The 11543-nt window shown below is 48.2% G+C and overlaps 1 protein-coding gene across 1 annotated transcript in view; it reads right to left on the reverse strand.

Annotated features, from left to right (window-relative positions):
• LOC144152479 (uncharacterized) overlaps positions 1 to 10616 on the reverse strand; it is a 91945-nt gene extending 81329 nt beyond the window's left edge. Inside the window, exon 1 of the mRNA XM_077683752.1 lies at positions 10258 to 10616. Within this exon, the coding sequence (XP_077539878.1) occupies positions 10258 to 10314 (57 nt within the window). The 5' untranslated portion in view covers positions 10315 to 10616. The remainder of the gene's footprint in view (positions 1 to 10257) is intronic.
• Positions 10617 to 11543: the final 927 nt, after the last annotated feature.

Genomic DNA, 11543 nt, shown 5'->3' on the forward strand with positions numbered 1-11543 from the left:
CCTCCGTCGAATGTCACGGTGAATTAGACGCGAATTGGCTGAGAGGAGTGTAGCCTCTACTGTGATGCCCGCAGCTTATGAAGATTATTGATTGTGGGGTTTAACGCACCGACGCTACAGAGGCGATAAGGCGCGCCGTGCTCTGGATTAATTTTGACCACCTGGGGACCTTTAACTTGTGCCGAAATCTCGAACACACGGGCGTTTTCGCTCTTTGCCTCCGTCAGGAAAGCGGCCACCGCGGCCGGGAAGCAGCTTATGAAGGGAACTATATATGCAGTAATCCCTCGTTGACGCGAACTTGGATATCTCGAAATATCGGTTAGGTCGAAAACTTTTTTTCGTCATGCATTTACCTCCTTATGCACTGCGTATATGCCCCCCCCCCCCCCCCCCATCCCCTTTATTCCGAAACGTTCCTTCGGGGGACCATGGATATCTCGAAATCTTGGCACAGAGGACGCAATGCAAAATCCGCTACAGGCATCTGATAATGTCTCCGTTCGAATGCTTAGTTACGAACAATACGTCTCGAAAGCGGCCATGAACAGCAAATTTACGCGAGGTACGCGCTGTGCGAGGCCGATGTCCCCGTTACCGGAACTCTGTCCGACGTTGAGATAGCTGCAGACGACGTAGCTGATGATGCGGACTACCAGGAGCCTCCAGAAGTTCCCTACAACGTTCAGAAACAAGAAATATGCTGCGCCCGCTTCGCAACAAGGTAGAATGTAGCGGTGGCGACCAACAATTGATGCGGTGCATTGAGCACCTTGTGAACGCTTTTCTGGGACCATGCAGACGCGAACGCCAAAACAGGCGCGCATCAAACAATTCTTTCTTCCCGCAATAATAAACAATTGTTTTTACGAATTATTTTGCCTTTACTACGAAAGCTTCCCGGTTCAGTGCAGCTTTTGTTATTAGCACTATATATATACATCTCGTTTCACCGACCCGGGCACAAATTTTTGGGTATTTCGCTTAACTCGAAACTCCACTTATCTCGAAATTTTTAGCGGATTTTACGACTTCGAGTTAACGAGCGATTACTATAAGCGAGTGACGGAAGGGGGTACACTTGTTCCCTGTCAGTCGAGGCAGCAGGAAACGGCCTAACGCCAGAAGGAACAAGCGAATGCACTTTCAAAACGAGATAAGATCATCTTCACAGCCAGGCGCTGTATCTCGCGGTACCACCTGATTCCGGCAGTCATTTGAAATCGACCTTTACAGTGAGCTACGATCACAAGGAGAGCCCCCGAAGTGCTCTGCACTTCAAAAAATATTACAGAAACTCCTAAGTGGAATTAATTGAATAAATGCGCGAGCCTAAAGTCGTCTTCACTACATGCACAAATGCATTGCTAGAAAAACGTTTTTAGTGCCACGGTAAGCAATCTGATATCAATCCGATGGCCCTACCGCGTTTCAAAAAAAATACCTAAATAGAACCTTGCGTATAACTAGGAAACACAATAAACCAAGCCTTCTTAAAACCGGATGCACTACTGTAGACAAATGCGTTGCCGGGAAGACAATTTAGGTCAATATAGGAAGCCTGGTATTAAAGTATGATGACTTTAGCGCCATTTGTTAGATACCTCCACAAAACCCCATTTATTCTAAAGACACGCTCCTTTAACGTCGGTTTCACAATCATAAACACGTGCATTGGCAGGAAGACATTCTCAAGAGGAAACACGGGCGGCTTGTGTGAAGGACCGGGGTCTTCTGTTTAACATCGTTTGTTAGTCGGTCAGTGAAAAAGTTACATGCTGATGCATTAAGACGAATAGACGGTTTTCTTTGTTGAATTTGCATTCTCAGACAATGATTCGCGCCAATATGAACGAGCGACCAGAGAGAGACGAAGTTATAAATGTTTTGGGGCGGATTGGTTAGTTGGTAGTGTCGTTCTCCGTCGCTTCAGAGTCTTGACATAGATAGAAAACACGACAATCCTAGCTTAAAATACACTTTACCGGGCGCTCTAACGCTCGCTGTCCTCCCATAAGCGCACAAACAAGTGCCTCAAAAGTGAAGCGGTGGATGTCTTTTCATACCTGACCGCACGGATTTGAATTTGTGTTTCTGGCCTGTTCGGTTTATTGACGGAGACGCGCAATGCGCTCGCATTTACGGGCCCCGTTTTTCTGAGTTGGATATATACTTACCGCCCATCATGCAAAGTTGATGTATATCCCGAAGAGAAACAACAAAAAAAAAACGATAGCGCGGCCCCTGAAGCAAACACAACGACATCAATGCTTCATACACGCAGGATTTCGGCCGGCACCGAGTTCCTGGCTTATGCCTGCGTTCCCGAGATTCTGGAGCGAGCCGAAACCAGGAACGGCAGCACTCAAGCCTTTAGCCACGGAGAATTTTTCGCTTTGCCTTCTTTAAGTTGCGTGGGACGGGTCATCACGCTCTCCCTTTTACTAGCCGCTCTCGCGGAAGAGCGCGTCGCCTTGGTGACGCCCACAGCCGAAAAGAAAACAAAAACAAAAACGAAAACGGAATCCGGCTCAAGGAAGGCGGGAGCGGCGCGCCAGGGTACTAAAGACCGAGCCAAAGCGAAGCCTGTGAGTGAAAACGCAGCCAGCCTTCCCATCAGCGCACGTCGTCTGCTCCCAAAGTGCCGTCGGACAGCAAAAAGGATTGTGGAGGTTATTGCGCATGCGCACTGAACCCAGACGCTCTTGATGTCGTCTGCTCCGCTCCGCTGTGTGTGTCGTCTGCTGCGGAGACACGTACGGAAGTCGTTTCATCGTCATACTTTTTTTTTTTTTTTTACGCGCACTGCGTTCGCCGGGTCTCGGCGCAGACAATCTATCGCTGTGAGAGAATAACCGGGACGGTAATACAAAAGCGGAGCTGGATGTTTTCCGCGCGTTTGTAACTTATGCGTGTATCGCCAGCGGATAGTCGGCCTTGTCGCCGTCCGGGCATGGCGACTACACTTCCGCCCGTTTTGTTTCAAACAAGAGCTCCGATAATTCGTGTTTGAGACGCTATACGCGACCTTTCTCGTCGCAGGTGACTGCGCTGCCTTATCGAGGTTATTGATGCAGCTCGTATACTTTACACGCTATAAGAGCAACGCCGTAAACAAATGAGCACTGCGATTTAATAATTTTGCAAAGCCTTCTAAAAGGCGAAGGAAATGGGAGGGCTGTTAGTGTACATGCATCCCTCAGCTTAATTCTGGCTGATCGGGTGCCTGGTGTAGCTTGTCTATGGAATTAGTAAAAAGAGTTAATCCTCAAATAAAACACCTCGCAGGCTGCATATTAAAAAAAAACGTACGGGAAGGTTGTTTCGATGTGAGCTCGTTTCAATCGACTTTTATGTGAGGGAATGATTATGCTCCCAATCGTCTGTAATTTTTTTTTCTGACAAAGAACAACGTCAGAAAAAAAAGAGCGCTTATCCCTTTTACAGTGTCTTTTTGTTTAACTGTTATACGAATCCTTTTTTTTTTCTTTCGAGGAGCAACTCGAATGCTGTTTTTGGAAGTGTATTGCGAGACGAGACAGATGTTACATTTATTTGAGTAACCAAATGGTTACTCTTTCTGTTGGCTCTTATTTTTTGTCTTTTTTTTTCTAATTGTAGGGTAGAATTATAGGGCGGCGAACTATAGTCAGTCATTGCTTAAGGACGGTACATGCCTAGAATATTGTGCAAATGGATTTCTTAGCATCTTGAGAAAATGCCCAGAAATCGTTACCAAACGCGCAGTGTGGACTTCTGAGAAAGCTGGAGCTGAAGCGCCATGGCGATGTGCCTACATAACCGCAAACCATGGCATGTCGCGGTACCACGCCGAGGAGTTGTCTTGGTTCTAAGAACTCTTAAGATGCTTCCCCGCGATTTAGATTCATTTTCTTTTGTAAAGTTTACGAATAAAAAACCGTTTGAGCTTTAGTGTTAAAACGCTAGCTACTGGTCTAATTTTATTTTGGTTCCAATTCAAACCCGAGCATATTCTCCTCCGCGAAGATGGCTTTCCCTTACTATTAACGTATATGCGGGGAAGCATTCTTTTAAAAATGGTAAGGCGGATAAGTATGGAATTGCGGTTGCTTTCCATATGCTGCTGTTGTGGCGAAAATCGTGGAATGTTAAGCTACGGGCTTCATCTGATGCCGGCACCAAGCCAATAAAGGGCACAGGGACAGAAACAGCCACTTTACGCCGAATGGTGACGTGCGAAATTTGTGTCAAGGCGATTTCAAGAAAGTTGTTCGCGTACATTCGTCGGTTTGGTGCTATAACCAGCTTCTCTCTCTCTCTCTCTCTCTCTCTCTCCTCTCTCTCTCTCTCTCTCTCTCTCTCTCTCTTCTCTCTCTCTCTCTCTCTCTCTCTCTCTCTCTCTCTCTCTCTCTCTCTCTCTCTCTCTCTCTCTCTCTCTCGACCAAATTAGTGCCGTAGTGCCTTATTTTTTCAACAAAATAAAAAGTTGTGCGCGCAGCAAAATTCCGGAACTTTGTTTTGGTGTGGGAAGACTTGCGCACTAGATTTGGTGACGCAAATACGAAGATGCACCAGCTTTACTTTATTTCTTTAATTTGATTAGCGGGCGGACATTACAAAAATGCCTGCGTCCATGCAGTTCCACAGAACTACCATGTTTCTTGAAACTTGGGATTAGAGAGCTAATGAGAGAATACTAGAGATAAATAATCATCCGTTAATTCGATATCATATTTCCAACGTTACGTCAGCAGCCAGGTAACCACCGTGCGAAATCTGCCATTTGCGTTCCTGTCGAAGCCAGTGAATAAAAAAGTGTATAAAAAATATCTTTTGCGAAATGAATTCTAAGCCTAATAGATGCGCTTTTGCGGCCCTCTTTGAAAATCAAACGACAACATGCGTTATTTTGACGCGTTCAATTATACGCCATGTTTTAAGCTTTCATTTCGCCTGCGTTCCCTATCAGGATGTGCTGGAGACGAAGCATTAAAAGCTTTCCTGGGAGTATTTTCGCGTCCCTTCGAGTACATGCCTTTCCTTAGCTTCTTTTATTCAACCAGTCAATTAATTCGCTTCAAATTTTAATAATTGTGCTGAAATCCGATAAATAAAGAGGAAGAGTAATGCCATAACAAGGGTACAACGCGATTACTATTGAAGCATGAGTGTCCCATCCTAGCGGTTCACTTGATAAAAGCCTGAAAAAAAAATGGCGCCCCTAATAAAAAATAAAGCGGTGTGCACCGTACGGGCCTATAGAGACAGAAAGACTGGATTTCGCATGTTTGCGCTTAACGCGATTAATGTAGCACGTAGCGCACGAGTTTTATGTTTCACCGGATTGAAAAAAAGCAAAAATTAGCCTTCCATTAAAAAAAAAGGAAGCACACAACCATGTAGGTGCACGTAGATTCTAGAAAACATTGTAATAGCAGCTTAAAGCCGTTAAGTTCAATGGAGAATTGCATTACTTGTATAAATCACTCAAAACTGGGTTGCCGAGAGAATTAATAGCGTTTTGCGAGAACAATACCGTACGTCTTTCAAGAAAGGCTGAGCTGAAAAACGATAACGCCGCTAGTGCTGGCGTCCAATATTTTGGAACATTGCCAAGTGCCTGCAATAACAACTGAGAGCGAAAGGACACAGACGGGAAGGCTTTGAACAAGAGCGCGAAGCGCGCCGACTGACGACTAAATTTTATTGGAAGAAACAGCGAAATATGTATGAAAAAGCAAGAGCACAAGCAAAATAAGAAAGGCGCACAAAGGTTACAAGCTTAGGCGAGCAGCCATGTTTTCCGCAATGAGTAGCCAGGTTGCTCCCCTGGAACGTCTTGAGCGAATTAGCATGCTCGCGTAGGTGATCGTTGATGCAACGGCCCCCGATAAGCTTTCCAAACTCCGCAGAAAGGTCAACAGCGACGACCGTAGCTTGGGACGTTGCAACGTCAAGCTTAAATGCCCCTACACGGAATGAAGCCTCTTTGTAGCGTACAACATCCCACTGTCCTGCGGGAAGTCCTATGTAAGGCAGGCGGGCGTTGCATCAACGATCGCCTACGCGAGCATGCTAATTCGCTCAAGACGTTTGAGGGGAGCAACCTCGCTACTCATTGCGGAAAACATGGCTGCTTGTCTAAGCTCGAGCACGCCTCTATTGCGACCAGGTACCCGGAACAACGCACACGTGAAGTTGCGGAGGCGTTCACACTCTACAAAATGAAGGACTCGTGCGTAAGCATGCCATCAATCGCGCTGCATGCAAAAGAGATAAATTATTTGGGCGGCGTGGCTGCGGCGGATGACACCACTGTTTAAAAAACTTTGTGTAACATTTGTGCGCCTTTCTTGTTTTGCTTGTGATCTTGCTTTTTCATGTATATTTCGCTGTTTCTTTCAATAAAATTTCGTCGTCAGTCGGCGCCCGTCCTTGTCGCCTTTCTCGTCCCGTCCCTTGCACTGTTAAAATCAAGGTAAGGTTTTAGCGATTGTTGCTTGCGACGCGAAACAACTACTTGTATGCATTTGCCAGCAGACGTCAAGTATAGTATGTAATAACTTCTAAAGGCTTCTAAAGGGCTTCTGCACCTCGGCAGAGGTAGCGTTATAGCGGCAAAAACGAACGAAGAATGATAGTGGGGATTCTTGCCGTATTTGGGAGGGGGTTAAGTCGCAAAGGGCACCGCAGTTCATGTATTAAATTCCCACTCCCAATAATTTGCAATTATGTCTGCAAACTCACGTAAGCGAAAAACAAAAAAAGAGAAACAGGCCGTGCGTTTTTCGGTCGTGCGTAAAGTTGGCCGACCCTTCACAAAGAAACAGCTTTTCTGGAGCGAAATGACGCCGATCAATATGCTAAATATATCCCTGCTAAGTTCTCAAGCGTCACAAAGTTATTCACGTGCTGTCACGCTACGCGAATGCGAGTCACTAGCTTATGCATGCAGTGCACGCTGCCTTGTGTGCTGAATGTTTATTTACTTGTGAGTTATAAATTACACATAAATAATTGCCATGTACATATCATGCATGTTACATATCACACAGCGTGTCATATGTGCCTGAAACCAAAAAAAAAAAAAAATCACAGCCCGTCCACTTAGTGAAGAACGATGACCAGCGAGTTCAAGGAGTGCACGAAATAAAACATGTTGGTTTGTAATTTGCGATTCAGCATACTTCCTGGGGCGGTATTCCCTTGTTTTGTCCCTTTTGTGTCCCTTTCAAAAGTGTCCCTTTTGAGCGAGCCCTGATTGGCTAAAAGCGAACACCCGGATGTGACGCCATGAAAGCACGGCGGAGCTATGAGCCGTGGCTACTCGGAGCAGACGATTTGGAGCAGGCGATTTTTCGTCGCCTTATTGTTGGTTCGCTCGCGGAACAATAAACACATAAAAGATATTCTGATACGGTTTCAGTTCTTTAAAATGTGTTTGGAATAACAGTTACGGTATCTGAATCAAAGGCCAACTGCTTAACCGGAAGTACGTCACGATGAAAGGGACGCAAAAGGGGACGTTTTCAAAAAGGACAGTTACGAGAATACCGCCCCTGGTTAGTTAGCTGAGAGAAACATGGAAGGACCAAAGTTTTGTTTAGAGGACGACCATGGGCTGTTAGAATTGCTTGGGTTTGGGCGAGTTGGTTCATGTCGACTTGAAGCTTCAGCTGAATAAAAAAAAATAAAACACAGGACGTAGGAAGGAAACAGCGTTTGTGTCTGTGTTTTATTCCTACGTCCTGTGTTTTTTTTTCGTTCAAGCTGACGTTTCTAGTCGACATGGGCTGTTAGTTTTCCCCTCCCACGTCGTAGGCACCTTGCGGTCTGTGTAACACATCAACCCAAAGCAATCGACCACGGATGATAGCAGTCGGATAGCATCGGGCCGTGAGACGTCCACTTTGAAATCTCTCTCTCTCTCTCTCTCTCTCTCTCTCTCTCTCTCTCTCTCTCTCCTCTCTCTCTCTCTCTCTCTCTCTCTCTCTCTCTCTCTCTCTCTCTCTCTCTCTCTCTCTCTCTCTCTCTCTCCCCTCTCTCTCTCTCTCTCTCTCTCTCTCTCTCTCTCTCTCTCTCTCTCTCTCTCTCTCTCTCCCTCTCCCCCACAGACAGAACGGTATGTCTGTCACCAATGAGCGTGTAAAGCCTGCTTACGCGTGAACCCCCCGTTCCCCGAATGCACGCACAAAAAACGGCAGAGGGAAGGATGGGGGCAGGGGAGACAGACGCCGCGCGTGACAGCAGTGTACACTACTCGGGAAAGAGGCGGTGCCGGTGGAGAGGATTCTAGAGTGGGACTGTAAACATACTCCATCCCTGAATGAGTACGCTTCACTGCACGACACAACAATGTGGAAAAGCCAGCTTACAAAAACCAAGATTACGCCGATATTTTTAAAGTCGCTTCACCTTTAAACAAAAACGCGCTGTTGAGAAGACATCTTTTAAAGGACAATAAAAGGCGCCATATTAAAATATCGAGGCCCTACGACCTTGCCTTTATTTATTTTTTTTTTCATGCGCTGATTGGAGTTTTCGTTCCACACGGGCGCGAGGACTGGGGTGATTAGGCACAATACAGCTTGGCTGTAAAACGACATTCTAGAAACAAAAACAAAGCGAGAACAGTTATTTTGGCGAGCAACAATGTTGCTTCTTTGCCCTTTATTGCTCGGCCGCTCGAAACATCAATAAAGGGAACAGTGGCGACCGTACCCAGCAGTTGCAAAACACGAGGGTTATCAAAGGCCGCTTTGCCCTAGTATATTTCCTCTTGTTATGTTTTCAACCTTCCGCGACTCATTCAGTCCCTATTTCGCCTCCTCAACCCCCCTCTTCCCGGCAACGTTTAGTTCTTTCAGGCACTTGGATGACGCAGGTACACGTTTTGAAAAAAAAAAAAAAAGGGAGGGGGGATCAAAAAAAAGAAGAGAAATAAAAAAGAACGAGCGCACAATCCGTTTGGCACAGTGGCGCCCAAGGACGCGGGAGCGTAAAGGTGCATTCCGACGTAGTACGCACAGAGCAGACGAGCCCCTTCGATTTTGCCCGATATTGAGCGAGTGCTGCCACGGTGCCTGGTGCGCGGTAGCTTGCTTCCACGACCACCCCTCCCCACCCCATTTCCCCCTTTCTCTTTCTCTGTATAATGACGGCGACACGCGGCCACGAACACGGCAGAAAAGAAAACAGAAACGCGCATGACTGCAGTACTGCATCGCGTCGTTCAAGCCCTCTATGGGCATTCTGGCGAATGTCTCTATGAGTGCCGGAGAAAAAAAGAGAAAGAACAGTCAATATCCTTGCAGCACCCGACGAAAGCTCCCTGAAACGACCTGACGCAGACTGGAACGTGATGGCGTGAAGATACGAGCTGGCTCGGAGAGTAAACACCCCGGATCTCAGAGAAAAGCTTCGATCCGAACGGGTGGAACCATAAGCACGTAGGAGACAAACGTGTTTATATAGCAATTACGCCGGCTGGGTTCTGATTAGCAAGTACGACGACGCCGGGAAATAAAGTGATTTGCTTTTCTGGAATAAAAGCAGTCTGGCGAGACTAGAGCGTTTGCGTTTCACGCCTAGGTGCGGTTGACCGATAATTAAGAGTATCTGAAACCCAAAACAGCACGAAGGTTCTTGCGCAGACTTCTAGGGCTAAATTAGGGACAAATCAGCGCAGGCGCCGCGCCTTGCTCGAGCCGATAATGAAATTAAGCGTTGGGAAACTGCCAAGGGTGGGCCGAGAAACACCGAGGGCTGTTTACAACAACGGGGATTCTAGAAAGGCACAAACGAGACATGAATATGGCGGTTCCACATATCCTTCCCTGGTTATTTTTTCCTGCATAAGCGTTTGAAGGACGATTCCGTCCACGGATGAGAACATCCTTTCGCGCCGACCGCTTTTAGCGCTTCTATGTTTACAAATAATAGCAACCTCAAAAACGCCCCCCGCGCGCGCGCAGTATTTGATGTATTGACACTCGGACCGCCTCTCGGTTTCTAAAATAGAAAACAGTTTCTCGGTGCCGCCGGCGCCGAGTATTGCAGGCCGCCGAATCGTGCGGCGGTGATTCACGCGACCGACTGGCTTCGTTTTTTCCGGTCGCCAAGGCAGCCGCAGTGCCTCCCACGCTATCCGGGAGCGGTCGCCGTAGTACTACTTCGCCGTTAGGCTTAGGTGCACCGCGGTGCAGCCGCACCGCTCGGTCTACTACAACAGCCCCGCGCACGGCGCAGCAGCGTACGGAGGAAGAAGCCCCTCACCTTGCTCTCTGCCGGTATCGGGCAGGCGCGGCACAGGTTCCAGAAGGTGTTAATCATGAGCCTGCCGTTTGACAACTTCTTCCGCACGCCAAACACTAGCAGAGATGGGAAGACGCAGGCCCGGCCGGGCGGCGAATCGGCGGCTACGGCGGAGCTCGGCTCTGCGTCGACGGCGTCGATGTGAGGCGGCGGAGCAGCGGCGTTGTTGTTCGGGCGGGCGCCGGTGCTGGCTGCGCTGCCTGCCGACGGCGACTCCGGGTGCTAACGCCGTGTAGCGCAGCCGCTTCTCTCTTCCTCGCGCGGTACTGAAACGCTCTCGCCCTCGTTATCGCTTGTCTTTCGACGCGAGACGAGAGCTCGAGCCGCTGGGAAGCGTTGGCTTCTCAGCCGGATCCGGACGTGGAGTTCAAAGCCTAGCCCGAAAACCGTTGGGAGCGACGGCTGGTGGCAGACCCCGCGCGGAGTTTCAGGCCGGCCTGCAAGACTGGCGCTCCGTTTGCTGGGGGGGATAATTTAGCAGTGTTTCATCTTTGGAAATTTTACCTCGACGTTTACTTCTTGCGTGAAAATGCCGCGTATCGGGAGGCACCTAGTTGCGGTGTAGGCTAGCTCGAGTAATTAATACTGCACAGATACTCATAATAAACCCCCGTCGAAATGAAAGGAAAAAAGTAACTACGGGTGGACGCACTTTCCGCGCTTTGCCCCCCTACATATTCATCCAGTGCGACAGAGGATCGAGTTCAAAAATTGTGCTGTTCCCGGCGGCGCACAGGGTCACGCAGTTATTTGTACCACGTCTGAAAAGCTTTCAGAATCGGTCCTCAATCTTTATCGCAATTTTCTTCCTGAGAGCGCAGAGCGCAGCTCGCGCGGCGAGGAGAATGGGGGGAGGGGTGTGGACGGACAAGGATGCCGTATGGAGGGACAAGGCGAGTGAATGAGATGCAGTCGCATCTAAAATGAATACATAAGGCTATATTGGCGCGAACTATTCTGCGGTAGTGTCCCATTTCGTGGTCAGTGCGTGGCCGCGGGCGGCTGTTACTAGAGCAGTAGCCGTGGGTTCCTTCCGTCGTTAGGTCGCACCCGGATATCCTGCTTGACAGCGAAAGAGTGTGACCAGCGGCCGAATTCTCTGAAATGTCACGTGTCACTTTGAAACGACGCGCGTCGGTTTGCGCGTCGTTGTGCGCGTCGCTTTGCTACAGATACAGGTGCTCCTCCTCAGCACGCCCCATGTGTTTTAAATGCAGAGCATTTGTATAACTCACGATGTCACCCGT

The sequence above is a fragment of the Haemaphysalis longicornis genome, unplaced genomic scaffold (assembly GCF_048455015.1).
Source record: "Haemaphysalis longicornis isolate Haplotype H1 unplaced genomic scaffold, Haemaphysalis longicornis Haplotype H1 scaffold_9, whole genome shotgun sequence".
NCBI lineage: Eukaryota > Metazoa > Arthropoda > Arachnida > Ixodida > Ixodidae > Haemaphysalis > Haemaphysalis longicornis.